Source organism: Tupaia chinensis, unplaced genomic scaffold (assembly GCF_000334495.1).
Source record: "Tupaia chinensis unplaced genomic scaffold, TupChi_1.0 Scaffold000001_1, whole genome shotgun sequence".
In the NCBI taxonomy this organism is placed as follows: Eukaryota; Metazoa; Chordata; class Mammalia; order Scandentia; family Tupaiidae; genus Tupaia; species Tupaia belangeri.
The window spans coordinates 2,484,049-2,507,709 of NW_006159427.1; the positions used below are offsets into that span (position 1 = coordinate 2,484,049).

Sequence of the window (23,661 nt, forward strand, 5' to 3'; positions counted from 1 at the left end):
GTTTGAACTGCAGCTCCAAGTTGGAGCTGGAACTTTGATGGTTTGTGGATATAGAACCATCTTATTTGACTTAAGCCTCTGCCTCGATTTCATGTTTAAAAAACTTATAATGACCAATTCCAAACATTTTTTACCAGGAACTTCTATTTCAGATTTTGAAGTCTCTGGTTGCCCTTCAATTAAATCAAATGGATCAGCTGCAGAATAGCCCAATCACTACCCCAAGTGGATCTCTCAGTTCAGTATAAATTAGCTTAGTGAGGCAGATACACCGTCACAAAGTTGGGGGGCTATTCTAACACAGCCCTTCAAGAGGCACAGGCCTGGGCTTCAAGGTCCCAGTCACGAGCCCTTGCCAAGGAGCCTGGTCCCCACTGGCTCCTAGCCATCATCGAGCTCTTGTGAAACTCCCTCTGCTGTGTAACTAATGTAGGAGACCACTCATAGGGGCTAGGAGATCTCATATGCACCAGGAGAGATAATTAGGTTATTATTGATCAATCTTTCTCATGAAGAAAACCCCCTACTAATGTGAATTGAACCAATGGAATAGTATCACAAATGGATTGCTTTTGCAGGATGTGAAATTTCCTTACATGACCTTATGAAAAGCAACTTGTAGAAGGTCCCTGGCATGGCCTGGTACACTTGAGACAGGGTGAACATTTCTCTCTAAAATACAAATTGAGAACTTGGAACACCTCCAAGCTCCCCTTGGAGATAATCACTGTCTCATTGTACAGGTTTCTTACTTGGCTAGGAAGTTGCAGGAGATTTCGTACCCCACACTTAGAAATCTATAATTGCATTTATCTCACTCAAGAGTCCATTGATCTTTGTTAAATGCCCCACACTGGGTTTCCTCATAGTGCTTTTTCTCAATAATTATACTCTGTTCTTATTAACTCCTTCCTGCTCTATTTATCTTCCCTTCCATTAATCAAATGTTTTTTTTTTTTTTACAATTATTCTCCTATCATCGTAAAACCTCAGCCTTGCACTTTCCTTATATGTAATTTTCCTGTAACTGTGCCTCTTAATTTGGGTTTATTGTCCCCATGCATATTAAGTGTGCTTCTCTAGTTGTATAAACAATCTGAATTTTGGGGCCTATCAACAGACTTAATGACCTTTTCTGCAGAATATTGATTATCTAAGACTAAGAAATGATTGTGAGTTTACACCACAGTTGTGACCAAGTTGCCTGGGATGAAGTTCATGCACTTGCTTTGATACATTGTTTCTCTCTCTCTCTCTCTCTCTGTCTCTCTCTCTCTCTCTCTCTTTTTGCAGAGAGATGTTTACTATAGGACACATGTACTTGCCAGAGAGATAGAGACAGAAAGCAAGAAATCACCCCCCCCGGGGGGGATGGCCACACTACAATGCCTTCTCCTCCATTCTCCTCTCAGAATTTTGGGTGCACATGCACCCAGCATGAGTTTAAGTTGCCACGTCTAGGAGTTAAGCCACGGTTGACTACGTAGGAGTCCGGCGACGTAACCATTGTGCCATCTGCTGGCCCCATTCATTCTCTTTTCTAGCCCAGTGATAAAAGTGACAGAGTCTATGAAACCTCAACTTAACAATGTTATCTTAGTGACATTCACTGTAGTGTTCTTGCTACTAGATTAGTTTAAAAATACATACACTACAGGGTGGCATATGAAATAGTAAATGAACAGTGTGTCTTGTCCCCTGACCAATAGAACAGACGCCTAACCCTCAGCAAATGGGGGCCAGTGGCACAATGGCCACACATACACCTTCTTTAGAGTCCACACCAACCCCTTCTTTGATTCAGAGGGGAAATTCTCACTCATCCTATTGAGGCAGGCTAACTTCATGTTTTCATTTGAAACTTTAGGCCACCAACTTCATCAATTTCTTTCTTAAGACCTTTCACTTGACATGTTCTAATCTAAATTGAAAATCCCACCAAAGAGGTTATGGGGTTCCACTGAAGCAGTTGAGTTGCTGTACTTGTTTGGGGGGCTTAAGGAGGGGGTAGGCAGATATGAAACAGGATGTGTTTGGTGCTAATGTCCCTCATACCTTGAGCAATATTTCCACGTGATTAACACCGACTTCGTTGTCTGCGTGTTATTCTTTGAATGTGTGTGAACATTCTTTCCATTTTTAACCAGTAGGATTGCTCTGGGCTGACTTTGGCTCGGCCTGGGTTATTGCGCTTGGGTTATTGTGCTTTATTGTATTGTCATTGCTTTAACCAAACAGCCTTCGTTGGGATTGTGTTCCACCCTGCTTTAGTCACCTGCTCTTCTCGGGCTTCGGCAACAAGAAGAAAGGGCAACAGTGCCTTGGAAGCCACCAGGCATCACTAGGGCTAGTGCTGTGTCAGGGCCTGAGGCTCCTGACACACCCATGCTGGAAAAGGCCTGCCTCTCAGGGAAGCACCCTCAGTACCTGGGTCTCACCTTGGATCTTTGGGTCCCACCTGGATCTTTGGGTCTTTTGGTGAGACCCTCTGAAATGCATCTTCACTTCGCAAAAGAAAATACATAGAATAAAAGTTGCATCACGATGTCACAGTGTCCTTTTACCCTCAAACATGTGTTTTGTAAGTGTTTAAATGATACTGTGGCAGCATTAGCCTCCTGCCTGTTAATTTGACTGTCTTGGCTGTTCCTAATTTGAAGGTTATTTAGTATTTTGACACTTGCAGTACAAACTGCAAGGATATTTTCAATCTGTCATGTCATCAGGGAAAGATCATGTTTTTTTGGTTTTTTTTGTTTTTGGGTTTTTTTTCCACCCCAGAGTATCACATCTAGCCAGGACGGAAGTCTTTGTAAAAATAGTTTTCATTAAAGAAGCAGAGATAAGCCTGAAATGACCTGGAAGGGTCAGTAAGAGTCTGGTCTGGTTCCTCAGTTTATAGTTGAGAAGATGAAGGCCCAGAGAAGTGAAGTGATTTGCCTAAAGTAGCATAGTTAAGTGGCAGATCTGGATTAGAAAGAATCCAAGCCTTCTACCTGCCCAGACATTGTGCTTTCTACAGTTCTGCTGGTTTTCGATTCTGCTAAGCTCACCATCAGATGATGGCACGAGGACGTGTTGATCCAACATCAGTCCCTTTATCCTCTTCACTGCTCTCCCTCAAGATTTGACCTCCTTGAAACACTTGCTAATTGAGATTTTCATCTTATGCAAACACAGGGCATTTTTGGAAGTTGGAGAACAAAACCATCCAAGGTAAACTGAGCTTAGGCTTTGGATCGGTGTGTAACAGGTGTGCTTGGCTCGCATGTTTTGAAAATGTCATTAAAGGAACAACGTAGTTCTAGTCCCCTTTGGGGGGTATGGTTTTGTGGAGTAACATGTCCTACACTGTTCTGCCAGAACTTGGAATTTTTCCATGAAGATGTACGAAAATCTGATGTTGCCTATGAAAATGGCCCCCAAGTGGAATCCCGGAAGGTGAGTTCGCCAGATCTGTGTCCCGACTGATACCATGCAGATTCATTACCTTCCTTGCAGATCCATTTCTGATTAATGTGTGTGGTTTCCCTCCTCTGCTCTCCCTCTCAGGTGACTGCAGGGGCTCTAAGACCTAGTGACCCTCCTAAGTGGGAAAGAGGAATGGAGAATAGTATTTCTGATGCATCAAGAACATCAGAATACAAAGCTGACGTTTTCACGAAGGACAATTCCGTACACAATAAGGATGTACTCAGAGATAGTAGAAACTACTCCCAGAAAAGTGTGTCTAGGGTCAATTTCAGTCTTTATGGCATTAGTTCATTAGAAGAGGAAATAACTAAAGGCCCTACTAGGGTGTCAGGACTGCCGCACTCTATTCCTGACTCTGATAACCAGAAGTTGCATTTTGGAAAAACCAAAGAGATGGATCAACAGGGGCAGGAAAATGCAGGTGTGTCTCACGTTCCCTCCCCTGCTAGATTAACAGACTCAGGTGTCCGTGATGTCAGGACACAAGATCAAGAGGTTCCCGTGGCCAATTCTGGCCAAGTCGTTCTGAGACCCAAGGTGGGGAGGCAAGCCATGGTCACCCCGAGCGAGGATGGAGAATCAACTCCCAGCTCTCCCACGGAAGAGAACACAGCCCGTGACAACATTGCCTTCATGATTACCAAGACCGCCGTGCAGGTTCTGTCCAGCGGGGAGGTCCACGATATAGTGAGCCAGAAGGGGGAGGATGTCCAGACCGTGAACATCGACGCCAGGAAGATGACCTCCCCACAGGAAGGGACTGAAAATGAGGAGCCAGTCGTGTGCCTGGACAAAAAGCCCGTGATCATCATTTTTGATGAACCCATGGACATCCGGTCCGCATATAAGAGACTTTCCACCATCTTTGAGGAGTGCGATGAGGAATTAGAAAGAATGATGACTGAGGAAAAGATAGAGGAGGAAGAGGAGGAGGAAAGCGGAGACCCTGCCATGCAGAATAACACTTCCTCCATGTTTCCCAAGAGGGTGGCCTCGGGCAGTCTTAGAACAGGACAGGAGGCCCAAACCCCACCACCTCCTCACTCTCTGTCCACAGAGACCCAAATCTCAGGAGGACAGGAAATGAATAAAACTGAGCCGAACAAGCTCAGCCCAGCAGATTCTCCAAGTTCAGAAAGCAAGGGTGACGTGACCGATGACCAATTTGAAAGCCCCAAGAAAAAGTTTAAATTCAAATTCCCTAAAAAGCAACTTGCTGCTCTCACTCAGGCGATCCGCACAGGAACCAAAACGGGCAAGAAGACCCTCCAGGTGGTGGTCTATGAAGAGGAGGAAGAGGATGGCACATTGAAGCAGCACAAAGAAGCCAAGAGATTCGAAATTACTAGATCTCAGCCTGAAGACACCCCAAAAACTGTGTCTAGGAGACCAGAGCAGGCCGGCTCAGAGGGCACGTTTCAGATTTCAAGAACTGATGAGATTCGGAAAAGTACCTACAGGACGCTGGACAGCCTGGAGCAGACCATCAAACAGCTGGAAAATACCATCAGCGAAATGAGTCCCAAAGCCCTAGGTGATCCCTCCTGCTCTTCCAACAGAGAGTCTGTTGCAAGTTCTTCCCACACAACCCGAGAGGTCTCTCCCCGAACCTTGCTAGCTCTGGATGAAGCCCCCCCAGCCCCAGAGCCCCCCACGTCATTACCTGCAGCTCCACGTAAGGTATCTTGGTCTGGTGGAAAACGGAAAGACCGGCTGCTTTCTTAAACCTGCCGTAATCACCACTAGCCAAAGGTGTCTTGTGATTTAATCGCTTCCTTTCAGGTGGCTCATGTCGTTTTTGTCTGTTCGCCATGACGCTCTCCTCTCATACTTTCTCCCTCCCCTTCAAAACAACAGCAACTAGGTGTCTAACAGCTCATCGATTCTGTTTTTACCTCTGTTGCTGACTGGTGTTGGGTCGATGCAAGGACGCTGGGTCAACCGTTTGCAGTTGAAATGATTGCTCTGGGACTCACATTAAAATCCGTTTGATCAGTAGTGAGCAGTGTATTCCGTTTGATTCTTCCGATTAACCCCCGTTGGTGTCTCCTAGATCTGTCCTGCATGTAGGGCTTGTGGCTTCTCACCCTGAGCTTCTCTGCACACAGTAGGTGTCTCAGTGACCACCCACTCATGTGCTTCTCTTTCTCTTCCCTCCTCGCCGCTCCTTTCCACAGGGCGCCGGCGGGACCCCCCAGACGAGCAGAATGCCAGTCCCCATGAGTTCCAAGACGAGGCCCGGAAGCCTGGACAAGCCTGGCAAGCAGTCCAAGCTGCAGGATCCCCGCCAATATCGTCAGGTAGTTTTACCTTAAACCCAATTTTGGATGGACACTCTTGCGGTTCGGAAGCGAGTCACTGACTTAGTTTACACCAAATACTGTGTTTCGTTTGTAAGATACGGTTTACGTAGACATCCTGGATCTGGGGGCATGAAGAAAGTCTAAAACACCTTTGTTAAACTTTCCACTACGCTTTTGCATGCTTGCAATAAAACATCTTTTACTTTGTGACTTCAGATTTTAACCGTTAACACACGGTGCCAGACCGGGTGACCTTTCTTTGGTGAATGTAGTTGCTTCCTCAGAACACCTTGGGAAACAGACAAGCCAGCCTGTGGTTAAGCTGCCCTTAAAGTCACCAGTACTAACGTCTGTGCTGACCACACTGCACTAGAAGCACATTAACCCTCCCCCTCTGCGCCTCCCCCCAGTGGCCACCCACACACATGGCCCACCCGGCACGCGGGCAGTGGTGGTTGGAATGATGTGGCTCTTCCTACAAGCGCGGTCTTCCTACCCTCCTGTTCTGTACACCCTTTGCCATGTACTCAGGGGTGGGGGGGTCCTAGCAGGTCCAGTACAGCACAAGACTTAGCTCAGGCCTTGAACTGTTTTGTGATTTTTTTTCTTTGATTTAATTGTTCTCAGAAGGGCCATGTTGCCAGGCCCTGTGGATGGATCGATCGTGTTGCCAGCTTTCTGACAAACTGTCTCCGCCGTCTTTATTCACAGGCTAATGGAAGTGCTAAGAAAGCTGGTGGGGACTGTAAGCCTACTTCCCCCTCCTTACCTGCTTCTAAGATTCCAGCCCTTTCTCCCAGCTCTGGGAAAAGCAGTTCCCTGCCCTCTTCTAGTGGTGACGGCTCTAACCTCCCTAATCCACCTGCTACTAAACCGCCGATTACTTCTAACCCTCTCAGCCCCCAAACAGGACGATCTGCTCACTCCGCCTCCCTCATCCCTTCTGTCTCTAATGGCTCCTTGAAGTTCCAGAGCCCCACTCACCCAGGGAAAGGTCACCATCTCTCCTTCTCACTGCAGACTCAAAACGGCCGAGCAGCCCCTCCCTCCTCCTCCTCTTCCTCCCCTCCCTCCCCTGCCTCCCCCACCTCACTGCATCAAGGTGCCAAGGGCATCAGGACCATCCATACTCCTAGCCTCACCAGCTACAAGGCACAGAACGGAAGTTCAAGCAAAGCCACCCCACCCACAGCAAAGGAAACCTCTTAAAGGCCAGATCTTATTAGGCACAAGTTGGAGATCCATTTAAAAAATTTTTTTTTCTTTGAACAGTCTGCAACAACTTTTTCCAAGAGAATGTAATGTATCGCTGTACTGTTTGAGGCTAAATGCTAAGAATGTGCTAGATACTGGATTAACCGATCGCAGTCAAGCTTGTTTGGTTTCATTTTTTTCCCTTCGTTGCTGTTGTGACTACATAGTGTTCACTGTTACCTTGGATACCTATTCAATGACGTAAGCATGTGTTGTACAGAGACTATGGTGAGAGAGGAGGGTGTGCGAGCAACAGGAAACTGTTCAGCATGTAAACCATGTATGATTCCAGAATTTTAGTATGTTTTGTATAAAAATATTTTTCATTACGGAGACTAGAAGTGAACAGAGAAATACACAAGTGTGACTATACAAATTGTAAAACAGATACTATAATATGTCCTCTTATTTTAGTGTTATTTAGTTTTATTACAGATTTCTATTTTTGTCAAAACTCCACAGTTCCTTTCAAGATCCTTTTTGCCAAAACATTTTGATACGATTATAGCATTGTACATTTGAAAGTAGTGTGCTAGACTCGAAGCCAATGAACTTCTACGCGAGCCAACAGGGAGACCTACGTGTAGAAGGCAATTTATCAAACTATTGCACTGCCATGGAAAGTATAGATAATCATTTGCTAGCCCAAATGAACTCGTTTCTTTGCTTGCTTGCTTCCTTGCTTTCTTCCTTCCTTTTTTTTCTTTCTCTCTCTCTTTTTTTCTTTTTTTTTTAAACATATTGAGATTCTTTAGTTGTTTTCTTTGCACCATCTAACCCCTTCCTTTGTTTTCTGAGGCCTGGTAACCCACACTATTGCATTGTGGATTTTAAAATGTACACTTCTGTACGGTTCTGTAAACTGATCTTTTGTAAATATATAGATACCACTAGACATAAAAATACTGTATGTGATAGCACATAGAGTAGGTTTCTCACACCAAAGTTCATTTTTATGCATGCTTTAAAAGTATCTATCGGGATGGGCAGAAAATGGGACTATCCATACATTTTTAAAAAGCAACAAGTTTGCACAGGTAGAGTGTTTTTGTAAATAAATGTATTTGTATAACACAGTCATGTAATATACAAAACTACGAGCAGAGACTTTGCAAAACTTAATAAAGGGCTGCATGCTTATTATTTTTTTGTACCTTGTCACTATAACTACTTCCTAGTCAAAGAACAAAATGTAACTGTTAACCAAGTTCAATGTTGTTGGCTTTAAGGGCATTATCAGTAAGATGTAACCACATCGACTCAGATGACGGGACTTTTCTGGAAGCTCTGGGTGGCTAATGTGGAGTTCCCAATAAATGAATGACAAGTGTGGTGCCTTGACCGTCACCTGGGTGCTCTTTGTGGCTTCTCAAAGTTGGCTGACAGGAAGCAAGCCTGGACACCAAGCTTGCACACTCACTTACCAGAGGGGTTCTTCTTATCTTTTCTCTTTAAAAAAAACTTCCAGAAGAAGTGAAGTAGAAATAAAATGTGTTTACCACTGAGCCACTGAGATTTCTTTTCTTTTTTTTTTGAGTGCTCAATTGCAAATGAGGTTGTTGGGCTGGGGGAAAATACACTAACTTGACACCATATGTTTTTATTTTTAAAAAGAATAAGAGGAACATTAGTGAAAATAATACCAAGATAATGAACTGACTACAGGAACAAGCTCAGGAACCTGACTATCATTATTTTATTACCTCCAAAATATTTCGCTCAGTGATTGAATGTCAAAGATTAATGTCCTGGGGCTGGCAGGTGGCAGGGTGGTTAAAGGCACTAGATTCCCACATGGCTGACCACAGTTCGAGTCCTGGACCTGGTGGCTTCTTTCTCATCCCCCTCTCTCTCTCTGATCAAACTGGAAAAAATAATAATAATAAATAAAGTTAAATAAAATAATTTTTTTTTTAAAAAAAAAAAAGGTTAATGTTTTTACCACTTTAGGGCTCAGTTGTTGGGATTCCCTTGCTCCAGGCTTACTGAGCTGGGATGGCTCCACCAGAAATATTTTATGACGCATCTACTCATTATATTAATGTCAGGTTAACTGCACTACATTCCCACATGGCTGACCACAGTTCCAGTCCTGGACCTGGTGGCTTCTTTCTCATCCCCCTCTCTCTCTCTGATCAAACTGGAAAAAATAATAATAATAAATAAAGTTAAATAAAATAATTTTTTTTTTAAAAAAAAAAAAGGTTAATGTTTTTACCACTTTAGGGCTCAGTTGTTGGGATTCCCTTGCTCCAGGCTTACTGAGCTGGGATGGCTCCACCAGAAATATTTTATGACGCATCTACTCATTATATTAATGTCAGTCACAAGTTTCAGGTAATAGCTAAGGACATCTTTATTTAGGTTTAAAAGGCTACAACATTTTAAGCATGCCCCATCATCTCCCCTGTGCCTACATTATTAGCTAGTGAATTCATGCCCATACCTTTGCTTCAGTTTACGGACAAGCTGAGAATTCTTTGGAAGCAGCTAAACAGATTGTGGCTCACTTCTTCCGCTTAGCTTCAGACTTCCCAGAGCTCTGCCGAGGTCGAGGTCACAGTCAAACCCAGCCAATGTGAGCAGGGAGGAAACATGGTCTCAAGGTCAGGGAAAACTCAGAACGAACCCATCCACTGCCCTGACTGAGACCCAGCAAGTGTTCCCTGCTGACTCAGGAAATGGGAGCAGAAGCTTCCAGGACTGGTGGAACCGAATCCAGCACGGACCCAAAAAGGCACCTGTCACAAATGTGTTTGAGCTCACTGCTACTTAGGCAGCCCTTGTTAGACCTAAGCTTGAGTTACTTGAAACCATTACATCCCGGCCCCTTTGCTCTGTTAAACTTCCCCTCCTGGTCTGGCTGTTTGCAATTTAGCCCACTCCTTTCTCACCTCTCTGATCCAAATCCACCGGACCTCACAGCTGCTGACTGGTGGAAAGTGCTGCCCTTCACATGTGTTCTCATTAAACTAGCCAATCCACAACCCACTGAAGCCTGGGACCTGCCATCTGTGCACCCACAAAGGGTAAAGGCACAGCCACGGCTTCCCCCACTCACTCGCTCCCCACCTGTTGGTCGAGCTCTGCCACTTCTGGAACTCCTGTGGGCCTCCCATCGGCATTTCTTCCCCTCTTGGACCCGTAAGTCGTGAATTTCTTCCGTCTTGTGCATTTTGGTTTCCCCTTATTGTGTCTTCCCTGACTGACACACCCAAACCCAGCATTCACCACCCTGCCATGGCTCTTCTTGAGAAGGCCTGCTCCAGCTGGGGCCTGGCTCCACAGCAAGACCTCCAGACCAAAGCAGAGAGAACCCGTAACAATCAAAACCACAGTGGTTTCACCACCTCAGCCCCTTTACCATCTGAGGTAGATGATGTTAGGTAGAGATGCTGCTGGATTTCTAGGTTCTGTCAAACCACTATTAACGGACTCACACTTAAGAGACAGTCTATCTTTTGGAACCAGAAGACTGTGTAATGGTTACATCGCTGGACTCCCACATAGTCAAGTGCGGTTCGAGTGTTGGACCCAGCTGCTGAATTAAAACTCACGCAGGGCGTGTGTGCATGGGTGCCCAAAATCCCAGAGGAGACGGGATCGTAGCATGGCCATCCACCCCTTGAGGGGGGGGGAGTGGGATTCTTGCTGTCTGTCTGTCTCTGTCTTTCAGGAGAGCACACACACCCTATAGCAAAAATCTATCTCTAAAAATAAAAAAAAAAGAGAGAATCTATCTTTTAAGTTTATCATTCAGTGGTGTGTCTGAATAAATGGTTGCAGATGGAAAAGATTCTCATTAGCAATAAACCATGCGATCTGGTTGCTCCTCCAGGGGGATAGCTCAGGGGAGAGCATCTGGCTGCAGAAATAAACACTGTCCTTTCTCAGATCCATCTATTCAACCCTGCACCCAGCAGCCTCACTGAGCCTCTTCTGCACAGGACACAGAGCAGGGGGGGCAGGGTGTGGCCTCTAGCCGTCATTTCACAACCTTGGGCATGTTTTTGTTTCCTCATCTGTTAATGCACAATGATAAAGAACCAACATTGTAAGATTATTGGACTAAATATGTGCGATCCATACTAAGCACTCACTAAAGGTTAGTCAGGACCATTGTCATCGCTGTTGTAATGATGACACAGACACTGTTCTGCCTTTAGGAGGTTTCCGGTCTAGTTGGGGAGAGGGTGGCACACAGCCCAGGAGAACCTGTCACAGCAGTTTTCTCATGCTCTGTGGAAGTGGTGACATGCAGCTCTCACAGGTACACAAGGCTTTTATTGGTGTTATTTGCACTTAAGCTGCTTTTCTTTTAATGTTGCTTGTGATTGGAATTTTTTCTAAAGTAAAATGGACACAGACTTGGAGGAAAACCAAGGCCCTAGGAATCATGGCTGCAGAAAAGTGGTCCTTTTGTGACTTGCTTTCTTGGTCTTGGAAGAAGGTGCTTTGAAATTACCCTAAATCAGCCCCAAGATGGTGTGCATTCTGTGAGCAAAGGGGACAGTCTACTGGGGGCCAGGAGCAGCTTTGGACCAACCCACTGCCCCGTCCCAGGACAGATTCCCAGGCAAACCTAGGCTTTCACCTACATGCCTCATCTATAATTTCAACTCGCTTCCCTCTCCAAGGCTCTGGAAACACAAAGGCATTTGAGAACAACCAGGAAGCTGGTGGGGGAGGGGGTGCTCAAGTAGAGGAATGACAGCTGCTTCAACTGAAAATTCAAAAGGTAATTTGCTGGGCTGGCAGGTGGTGTGGTGTTTGAACTGCTGGCCTCCCACATGGCTGACGGTGGTTCAAGTCCTAGACCTGGTGGTTTGCTTTCTCACTCCTCCCTTTTCTCTCTGCAGACCCAGTGGCTTAAACTCACACTGGGTGCGTGTGCATGTGAGCCCAAGATCCCAAGAGGAGAATGGAGGAGAAGGGATTGTGGTGTGGTCATCCACCCTGGGGGGTGATTTCTTGCTCTCTGTCTCTCTGTCTCTGTCTTTCTAGCAAGCACACACATTCTCTAGCAAAAAACAAAAACAAAAAAACCTGTCAAAAAAAAATTAAAAAGATACCATGGATGTCTTTTGGTGACATGACTTTTTCCAAGTAGTGAATATTTAAAGCTTCAAACAAAACAAAGTGCTATTTTTCTTCCGTTTACATATTCCTAGAAATTCTGTTCCATATTTTAAGAATGCAAAAAAAGTTTAAATGTGGGACCAGCAGTTGGCATAATAGCTATGTCACTGGACTCCCATGTAGTCAACCATGGTTCAAGTCCTGGACCCGGTGGCTTAAACTCACACCGGGCACGTGTACGTGCATGCCCAAGATCCCAAGAGGAGAATGGAGGAGAAGGGATTGGAGCGTAGCCATCTCCCCGGGGGGTGATTTCTCTCACGTTGTGTCTCTCTGTCTCTCTCTGTCTTTCTGGCAAGTGCACAAGCCCTGTAGCAAAAACCTCTCCAAAAAAAAAAAAAAGAAAAATTAAATGTGAAGTAGAATTGACTTCTAGACTTGGGTTATTATAACCAGGATTTTCATTTTCATAAATGTTCTGTGAGATACTATCAGGTCCTCCTGGGGACAAGAGGCAGGTTTTTCTAAGGGTTTATTTCTATTTTTATTTATTTATTTTTATACATTCACCCACTCTATATCATTACAGCTTATTAAAGGGGCAGATCTCACTGAGCTTGTGGTATATCGACAATGGTATATCCATTGTGGTACACCCAGCATCCTTGGCCCATCTCCAGTAAACGCCAGTTTTGTCCATCACTGTGACAACCAAAACGTCTCTCCACAAGTATCCAAAATTATCCCTAGAGGGCAGGACTGTGATTGAAAACCACTGGTATACAGTGATGAACTCGGTGGGCCAGCGGATGGTGCGACGGTTACATCACTGGACTCCCACTCAGCTTAAAACTCACTTTGGGGCATGTATTCCCAAAATCTCAAGAGGAGACCGGAGGAGAAGGGATTGTGGCATGGCCATCCCTTGTAGAGGCTGATTTCTTGCTTTCTGTGTTTCTGTATCTCTGTCTCTGTCTTTCGGCAAGCATGTGTGCCCTATAATCAAAAATCTCTCTCTTGGGACCAGCAGTTAGCATAATGGCTATGTCACTGGACTCTCACGTAGTCGACCGTGGTTCGAGTCCCGGACCTGGTGGCTTAAACTCACACCAGGCACATGTGCGTGTGTGCACAAGATCCCGAGAGGAGAATGGAGGAGAAGGGATTGCAGCATGGCCATTCTCCTGGGGGGTAATTTCTCGCTTCTGTCTTTGTCTCTCTCTGTCTTTCTGGCAAGCGCACATGCCCTATAGCAAAAAAAAAAAAAAAAAAAAAAACAACCCCCCCAAAAAAAAAAAAATGCTCTCTTAAAAAAAAAAAAAAAGAATGATGAATACAGGCTTTATTGCTGAGAGAGTTGGGCCAAACCTCAGAGACTTGAGACTCTGGCAATGAGGAGTCACCACAGGCCCAGCCTAGTAACCCCTCCACATGATAGCAGCACTTAGGGGACACAGGCTGAGCTTAGCAGTGGCTTCTTATCATTCTGCCATTTCTCAGCACTTCTTTATGAAGCCTTTTATCAATATTTGTGCTCTTTCCACTCAAACCTGGACAGCATGTGATTAATAGCCAAAGAAACCCAGCCTCTAAGCCATGGTGAGGAGGGGTGGGGCAGGTCACCTTGGACAGCTGAGTGGGAGTGGGCTTCTCCCTCTCAGGGTACAGTCCTAAAGCTCTGGACTTGGCAAGGATTTAATCATTCAGAACCAGAGCCACCCCTGCCCAGTATACCATTTCCTTACTGATAGGATAAGATGGGGGTCCAGGCAACCACCAGTGGGGTACACCCTGGTGGTGGAAGCGATATGGAAGGACCCTGAATCCATGAATAACTCAGGACTAAAGGCTGCCTGAAGTTTCTGCCCTCGATAAAACTTACTGCCCCTCCCCAGAGCTACAGGGTAACCTGAAAACCTTGAACGGATTAGTACCTTAAATAGATTAGTACCTTGAATAGATTAGACTTCCTGCTTTTCTTTCTCCTCCCTTTGATCCTGTGTAGGGCAGGATCTGAGCCCAATCCCCATCCTGAGACCTCTCCTTCCCCAATTCCCCCATAAAAGACCATGTCCAACCCCCAGTCCGTGCCAGAGAGTCAGAGTGCTAACTCCCCTGTGCCCTCCAACATAATAAACAGTTCTCCTAGTATCTCCAAGTGCTGCTTTCCATTCCTTGGCATCTGGTTTACTGCAACAGAAGAATCCAAGAAAACTAATCTCACATTTGGAGAAGTTTCAGTTCATGTTACAGGTCCTCACACTTGGAGTGCCCTGCGATCTGAAAAGCTTCCAGAATGTCCAGGTGCCACCTGGCAAGGGGAGACTTCTTTAATCTCCCCAGGTATAATTAAAGGCAGTCAGGGTTGAGACCACAGCCTCACTTAGGAAAGAAGCAGCTCACAGGGATGGAGGATGCTGTCCCTTAGAGTTAAAGGTGACCACTGCCACACAATGGCAGATTCACTCTTGAGAAGTACAGCTCTGAGGTTTTTCCAGCTTTCCAACTGTGTTTTTAAAAAGTAGTTGGGGGACCAGCAGTTGGCATAATGGCTGGACTCCCATGTAGTCGACCACGGTTCGAGTCCTGGACCCGGTAGCTTAAACTCACGCTGGGTGCATGTGCATGTGTGCCCAAGATCCTGAGAGGAGAATGGAGGAGAAGGGATTGTGGCGTGGCCATCTCCCCAGGGGACGATTTCTCACTTTCTGTCTCTCTGTCTCTCTCTATCTTTCTCTCTCTCTTTTTTTTTTTTTTTGAGAGGTTTTCGCTATAGGGCGCGTGCGCTTGCCAGACAGACAGAGAGACACATAGAGACAGAAAGCAAGAAATCACCCCCAGGGGGGATGGTCACGCCGCAATCCCTTCTCCTCCATTCTTCTCTCGGGATCTTGGGCACACAGGCACACACGCTTGGCATGAGTTCTAAGCCACTGGGTCCGGGACTTGAACCACGGTCGACCACATGGGAGTCCAGCGACATAGTCATTACGCTAACTGCTGGTTCCCTCTCTCTGTCTTTCTGATGAGTGCATGGGTCCTATAGCAAAAACCTTTCAAAAAAATTAATTGATTGATTGATTAAATAAAAAGTTGTTGAAATTTATGGATATTACTTTTGTCTCCTCAGCAGATATTGTCACTGTGCATTTCAGAGTTCAGTTTGTGAGTTTTTTTAAACTTATTTTTAAGCTTTCATGGGAAGGAGAAAGGAGATGGGGACTTCCAACATGGTCTTGCCATGTTGTAATCTCTGGACAGTCTTCCACCCAGCCAAGATCATGGGCATACCTGTGGCACACCTGATGTTCAGGCCAAACCAGGAGCCAAACCCAGGGCCTTCCCACAGGTCTCCCGGAGTGCCCAATCTCCTGTGACAACACTACTTGTGTTCTGACACTTCCAGTGGTGGAAGTGGGGGGGTCATCTAACATTGACAATTCAAGCGCCTTTGGAGTTAGAACAATTCAAGGATCATTATAGGGTAGGAGGGATAAACGGAGATGTCCACAGTAGGCTGGGGAGCCCTGGGCAGGAGGCACCCTGACTTCACCCCTGCAGGAATGTGCCAGAGGTTTCCAGATTATCAGGTCAGCTAGCATAAATGGCCCCAGGCCAAACTGAGAGGCCTCCTGTCTTCTCCCCTCCAGTGGCCCTCAGCCCCTTCCTCACCGCCGGGTTTGCTCTTGGTTAGCCTCCCCCACCCCTCACCACCAATCTCCACAGCACCCTGACCCCTCCTGCCCTTTAGCTCTGAGCCTGTTGTTTCAGCCCCTTATCCAGCCCTGCTCTTCCTCAGTTTTATCTGCCTCTGGGTCTCCCCACTCACCACCACTCAGCCACACTCACTACACTTCTGCTTACACCTTGACCCAAAATGGCTACCTCTGGTGTCACTGATGTCTCCGTGTGCCTACACCCTGTGCACGTCTTTCAGTCTCATCTTGGCTTTATTTAAAGTCTACCTAAAGTATTCCACGGGAAACAAACGAGGTTAACGCTCTTCTGTTGGATGAAGGACCGTGGGGATCAGTCTTGCCACTTACCAGTCAACACACCTCGACAGGATGGCAGGAACTTGGGTGACTCAAAATGTTGGCAAGCAACTGCCACCCTGACCTTCTGCGGAAGGCAGCAGGTACTTCTTGGTACACATTTACTTACTCAGATTTTATTTGGGCCAGCAGGGAATGTGGTATTCCTTACTGTGCCGTAAGTGGATTGGATCTAAGGTTACAGGGTTGACCGAGTAGCTTCACAGTTACAGATGGGTTAGGGTCTGTGCTTTCTTCGGTCTATTAAAAGGCGACGTTAGTCTTTGACCCGTTCAGCCTCTTCTCCTGGGAGTCTCTTCCCCTTTCTGATTTTCTGCTCATTTGACATATCAGTGCCTGAGCCTGGGGCCTTGATTATATCTTCCACATCCCTGGTCTCCTCTGGACCAGGAGAGCACCCTCCAGACAGCCACTTCTTTGTGAGAAGTGCTTTTTTTGCACCTAACAACGACTCTAGGAAGTCAGGCCAAGTGGGTGTATTTTACCTACAAGAAAGAGTTTATCTCCCTGGACGTGGAGCCGGGGAAGAAAACTGTCAGGAATAAATAGATGATTGTACAGGGACTGCCATCAGACATTCTTCATTCTCACAAATGAAGCCACGGAGTGAAAAGGACTTGCCAGGCCTGACACGCCTTTCCTGTCCTCCATCAAAAGTGTCCTTTCACCGAGTAACTCCAGAAAAAGGGGCCATGACCACCTTCTGCCCGTCTGTCTAAAACTTCTCAAAGGACACATTCCCAAGGGGAAATGAGGCACTCCTGCCGGGAGGGGTTTGGCTCCGGTGTGTCCTTAGAAGCAGCTCAGCCCACCCGCCCCATGGCTGCGTCTGCTCCAGCCATCCTAGTTTTTCATTCTGCTCTCAGACCAGCTGGAGACACAAGTTGTACCCTCTACCCGGAATGCTCTCCCCCCACACCTCCTACCCACCTCATCCTTCTGATGGCAGCTCACAAGCCACTCCCTCCACGAAGCCAGATCGGGGTCCCTGCTAGGAACACTGCCATTCCATAACTCTAGGGGGCACTGGGGCCTACAGTGGGGTCAGGTGCTCCTAGCTATTTAACAGATCTGCACATGCACAGGGAGGAGTTCACAGCAGGACCTGCCAGCAATCGTGAAGGACCGTGCTCTTCTGTGGGGATATGTGCTGATGGGGAGGACATGGGTGGTGCAGAGGAGGTGGGGACTTGCCAGGTCCCCACCATTTGCATCATCTATGTTTGAGACTTCTTTTTTTGGAGAGTTAAGGTTTCTTTTATTGTCTATGGCATGTCAGGAAAAACTTGTACACCTGCTGCCACCTGCTGGTCATTTCGTGTATGGACCTTCCTCTAAAAGACTAGAGCAATTCCTGCCCCTCACTACATTACCCACTTCCTTCCTCTCCACTTTTTCTCCACCAGCCAAATGTGGCTTTGGCCCTGGATGAAAAGGTGAGGCAGGTGACATCTGTCCTCAGCTGGGGGGCCACCTCTTCAGAACTACTCACTTCCTCCCGTCATTCCAATCTTTTGGAAAGTGTATAGTAAATTAAGATGCTAGAAAACTTGTGCTCACCTCCAAGGACTTCAGGCAAACTTCAGTCACAAGGTCAAGTGTCCAGTGCTGGAGTCCCAAGTGCCGGAGGGCAGACTAGGGTGGTTCCCTGGGGGCTGCACTGTGCTTTGCTCAGTGGGAATTTGCTGTTCTTTCTCTTCTAATGCGAAATTTCTGGAGAAAGTTTTGCTGCTCCCTATAGAACTGAAGGAGCTAGAAGCTGTAAACCCATGGATTACAAAGCATGCTACGGGGACCAAGGGGGCCCTGACCTGGCACACGAACCCAGACAACAGCCCAGGGCATGTGCGCTTGGATGAGAGACAGAGAGAGACAGTGAGAAATCTCCCCTATGAGGTGGCTACACCACAATCCCTTCTCCAGTCTCCTCTGGCTATTTTGGGCATGCACGCACACACGCCCAGCATGAATTTTAAGCCTCTGGGTTCAGGAGTCCAACCGCAGTCGCCTTCGTGGGAGTCCAGTGATGTAACTGTGCGTCATAGGGAGGGTGTATTTTATCCGAGTCTGCAGGCAGAGCCTGGTGGTTTCCTGCCTCGGCCTGAGCTCCGTGTTTCTGGTTGTGCCCTCATGACTGCCTGCACTTCTGAGCAGCTGTCCATAGTTCTCCTCGAGAAGGTTGTCACCCAAAGTCCCCGAGCTTCTTGCACCTGTGCCCAAGGTGGTCAGGGATGTGCACTGAGTCTCCTGGTCTCAGCAGCCCCTATGGACTATGGACTCCCCATGGTAGAACTGATCCCTCCATCTTCTGGTGACCCCGAATTACCTCAGGGGTCCTCAATCTGAGACAATTCATTCTCACAGCTGGGGGAGTGGCATCCCATCCATAGAGGCCTAGGGTGTGCTCCAGCAGCCCCTCGCTGCCCCTCTGCGGGGAATGATCTGGCTGGGCAGTTGAGGCCAGGAGAGGGCGCTGCTGCACTGCAAGGCTCCAGATTGGTGGCTTTTGGGGTCTGTGTTGTGCTCAGAGCCCTGTGCGGACACGGGGTGGGATGGGGCCACTTCTGTCTCTCTCTCTTTCTTTTCATTCTAGAGGGTAATTACAAACATGTACTCACAGGAGAGGGAGGACGAGGGAGAGCATGCACTCGCCCCCCAGCGAGTCTGGTCAACTGCAATCCTTCCTCCAATGACTCATCTGGACACTGGCTAGGACTGGACCCAGTCAGTCTTCCTCTGAACCACTGCACTACACCGCCCCCTACTACTCTTGGCCCACGGAAGATGCCAGTGGCTGAGTAGCTGTGTCACAGTGTAGCCCCCCCAATGCCCCTCTCTGAGGTGACCTCTTGCCTGGCAGCTGCCTAGGACATAGGGTGATCTTGGTGGGAGAAAATGGATGGAGCTTCCTGTTCCCCACCCTCCCGGGTCACCTGGCTCTCGCCTTCACACTCCTCCCTCTTCCCACCCCCACAATTCCACCTGTTGCAGGAAACCAGATGCTGAGGAAGGGAAAGCAGCTCTCAAGAGATTAGAACTATTTATTACGCGGGCGAACACGGAGGAGTTAGCGCTCTGAATCTCGGCCCTGACCAGGAGTTGGACACGGTCTTTCATGGGGAAGTTGGGGAAGGGGAAATCTCAGGATGGGGAAGGGGCTCAGAACCCGCCCTAGGCAGCATCAAAGGGAGGCATCAGAGAAGCAGGAAGTCTAATCTACCCCAGGTACTGATCTACTCAAGGTTTCAGGGTATCCTGCAGCTCCGGGGAGGGCCAGTAAGTTGGTTGGAAGGCAGAAATTTCAGGCAGCTCTCAGCCCTGAGTTACTCATGGATTCAGGGTCCTTCCGCATCACACCTTTTTTTCACAGTTCTGCCCTCCCGTGTTTGACGTGAGTTACCCCCTTTTTAATGAGGGTTTCACAGCAGAGAGAAGGTAGCACAAGGTCTCTCGGCAACCACGGCTGCACCGTCCCACCCTCTCACAGGACAGGCAGAAAGGAAGAATGAACTGTGGGCTGGGGGAACCAGTGCCCTCCAGGGGACTCGGGAGCTCAGCCTGGCAGGTGACTTGGACACCTACGAGTAAGCATGCAGCCCTCAGCAGGAGAAGCAGACGGAGGTTCCAGGCCCATCAGGGTCTCCATGCCCCCTGAGGAGAATCTGTTCAAAGCAACCGGCTCTCTCCTGAGGCTCCACCTCTCCTGAGGTCTGTGATTTTTGTCCTCACTCCAGGGCCCTCCGCCCTAAACTAAGAATCCTTGATCCTTATTTCCAAGTGCTATCCCTAAAAGAGCTGGTTTGCTGCAGGGAGAGTCAGTTGCCTCCTCCTTCCCCAGAAGGGCTCCTGCAGAAGTGACCACAGCCAGAGGCAGGGCCCTGCTGTGTCCCGCACCCTCCCTCCCCCAGGCCATCAGAAAGCCTACCTGGGCCTACCTGGAGGAGAGTCAGGGAACCCCTCAGCCTTCCCCAACAGTTGCCGTGTAACAGGTTGAGGATTGCTGTTTCCAAGAACACCCAGATGATGAGTTATAGTGAAGACAGACTTCCATAATGCCGATTTAGTTGGATTTGTTGCTTTTCAAAATATTGAGTTTTATATTGGATTGGAAAGAATAACTCTCTCTCTCTCTCTCTTTTTGAAGAGGTTTTTGCTATAGGGCACGTGCACTCACCAGAAAGACAGAGAGAGACAGAGAGACAGAAAGTCCATCCCTGGGGGGATGGACACGTCGCAATCCCTTCTCCTCCATTCTCCTCTTGGGATCTTGGGCACACGCACACGCGCCCGGCGTGAGTTTAAGCCACCAGGTCCAGGACTCAAACCACAGTCAACTACATGGGAGTTCAGCGACATAGCCATTATGCTAACTACTGGTCCCAGAAAGAATATCTTGAGTATATCTTAGATCTGATCATTCTGTTTTGTGTGTGTGTGTGACTACCTTTTGCATTATTTATTTTTACAAAGTGACCATTGCTGGGGCCAGCAGGTTGCACAGAGGTTAAGGCAGCTTGATCTCACATGGCTGACTGCTCAGTTTGGTCCCAGACCCAGCACTTTGAAAAACATGCCACGCATGTTTGTGCTTGCCCGAAATCCGTAGAGGAGAGTGGAATAGGGGACTAGAAAAGATTGTGCAGTGGCTATCATCCCTCCAGGGGCGGGGGGGAATTTCTTACTTTCTCTCCCTGTCCCTATCCCTGTCCCTGTCCCAAGCACATGGAACTGAAGTGACAGTTGCTATGAAGTGAATATTTGCATCCTTCCCCCAGATTCTTACCCCCAGTGTGATGGTATCAGAGGTGGGTCTTTGAGAGGTGATTAGGTCAAGAGGGTGGAGCCCTCATAAGTAGGATGGGTGCTTTATGAAAGTGATGCTCAGCCCAGCCTGGTGGTGCATTTGGTAGCAAACTGAACTTCAGACCTGGAAGCCACATGGCCGACAGCAGGTTTGGATCCCCGGGTAGACTTGAAAACATGCTGGGCATCTGCACTCATGAGGAACCTCAGGGCCTGGGTAAGAGAGTCGTGGCAGCTGAGGTCCTGTCAAGGGTGCTTTTCTCTCTCTCTGTCATATGTGTGAACATGTTCTCTAGCATGAATAAAATAAACATTTAAAACAGTGATGCTGAGAGAGCTTTCTTCTGCTGTGTGAGAACAGAGGGGACAGCTGTCTGAACCAGGAAGCCTCCTTCTGCAGACAAGGAATCTGCCAGCACTGGATCTTGGGCTTTCCGTTTCCAGAGTGCAAGAAATAAATTTCTGTTTGTAAACCTCTCAGTCTATGGCATTTTGTTTTAGCAGACCAAGCAGACTAGACAACAGTGATTTGTAAACTCTAACAACAAATTCTAAACAAACTCAACTGCTTTGTAAACTCTAAAATCCCATATACCCATGAAGTATTCCAATTAAGTCTCTATCAACATAAATTCATTTTACAGTCAGGGTTTTATGAAATGTAACATATGCAGTATACAAACTAAAAGTTTACAGTTCAGTTTTTATCAAGGAAACGTATCTGGTGTAACGCCCACTCCAAATCAAGAAATAGAAAATTACTGAAAACCCCTCTTACCTCCTCCCAGACACTGCCCTGCAAAGTAACTCCAATTCCGTGGCTACTTTACAACCAAATATTAGTTTGACCTGTTTTCCATCTTTGTGTAAAAAGAATTATTAATTACTTCTTTGTGTTTTATAACTTTTGCTAAGTCACTTTGTGTGTGTGTGTGTGTTGAGACCAGCAGATGGTACAATGGTTACATCACTGGACTCCCATGTAGTCGATTGCTGTTTGAGTCCTGGATCTGGAGGGGTAAAACTGAAGCCAGGCACATGTGCTTGCATGCTGAAAATTCCGAGAGGAGAATGGAAGAGAAGGGATTGTGGTGTGGCCATCCTCCCTGGGGGGTGATTTCTCGCCTTCTGTCTCTGTCTCTCCAGTGAGCACACGTGCCCTATAACAAAAAATCTCTCTCAAAAAATTATTTTGTGTGAGTTGGACACAGTGTGGTTTTTCTCATCATGCATATAGGGTGCAATTATCAAATCATGGAGAAAGACATTCATCTTCAGCATTGAACATTGTATTATGTTTGGAAAATTAAATAAGCTAGTTTTCTCTCTCTCTCTCTCTCTCTTTTGCAATATATAGTCAATGGTCAACATTTTTTATTTTGCAGTGGTACAGCATTCCATAGCCCAATCCCTTTGCTTCCGTTCTTTCTTGTATCTGTACTTTCTCCCAAACCTCCCCCTTCACTACTTCCCTCCCCACATAGCTTCTGATATCTACCGTTACCTCTCTACTTCTATACCAAGTCCTCTGGTTTCTACCACAGAATGATGACATTCAATATATGCTAAGTGGAGACATGATATTTGTCTTTCATAGTCTCCCCCCCACACACACATTTGGCATTATATTTCCTTTCTTTTTTTAAATTAAGTTTTTTGCCGTAGGGCATGTGTGTTCATCACAGAGAGAGAGAGAGAGAGAGGAAGTGTGAAATCACCCCCAACCCAGGGGAGATGACCATGCCACAATCCCTTCTCCATTCTCCTCCTGGAATTTAGAGAACACGCACACATGGTATAATTTTCAAGCCAACACTGGGATTTGAACCGTGGTCATCCATGTGGGAGTCCAGAATCTTAACTACCATGCCAGCTGCTGGCCCCAGTATGATATTTTCTAGATTCATTCACTTTGTGTCAAATAGCATGATATTTTTTTTCTTCATAGTTGAGTAGTATGCTGTTACGTACATTCTTTCAGGTTTTGTTTATTTGAGAATGTTCTTGTCCTTTTTTTTTTTTTTCCATATGAAGGATAATCTTGCCAGGTATGGTATTCTTTGTTGAAATTGATTTTCAGTTAACACTGAATATATTTTCCCATTCTTTCCTTGTTCACATTGATTCTGACAAGAGGTCTGCTGTTAGCCTGATGGGATGTCCTTTGTAGATAACTTGACATTTCTCTCTTGCCAGTCTGAGTTTCTTGTCTCTGTGGTTTTGGTCAATCTGGTTATCATATGTCTTGGAGAAGATCTTCTTGAGTTGATTCTATGTGGGGTCCTTTGTATTTCTTGGATCTGGATCTTTGAATGCCTTCTAGGTTTGGAAAGTTTTCTTCCAGGACTTCATGGAATAGATTATCAACGTCCTTATTAGTTTCTTCACCTTGTGGGATACCAATTATCCAGATGTTTGGACATTTAATGGTATCTAGTATCTCTCAGATATTATTCTCATTTTTTTGAGCTAGTTTCTCAGCATTTGTGATGGATTTTTCTTTTCTTTTTCTTTTTTTTGGAGAGGGTTTTGCTATAGGGCACGTGCGCTCGCCAGACAGAGAGAGACATAGAGACAGAAAGCGAGAAATCACCCCCCAAGGGGGATGGACACACGGCAATCCCTTCTCCTCCATTCTCCTCTCAGGATCTTGGGCACGCATGCACACGCGCCCGGCGTGAGTTTTAAGCCAC

At 46.7% G+C, this 23,661-nt stretch overlaps 1 protein-coding gene across 1 annotated transcript in view; it reads left to right on the top strand.

Moving 5' to 3' along the window:
- The window catches only part of KIAA1217 (KIAA1217 ortholog), a gene marked incomplete in the record, with an annotated part of 421,704 nt that extends 413,761 nt beyond the window's left edge, over positions 1–7,943 (top strand). The window contains 2 exon segments of the mRNA XM_027771604.1: positions 5,652–5,774; positions 6,489–7,943. Of these exon segments, the coding sequence (XP_027627405.1) occupies positions 5,652–5,774; positions 6,489–6,986 (621 nt within the window).
- Positions 7,944–23,661: the final 15,718 nt, after the last annotated feature.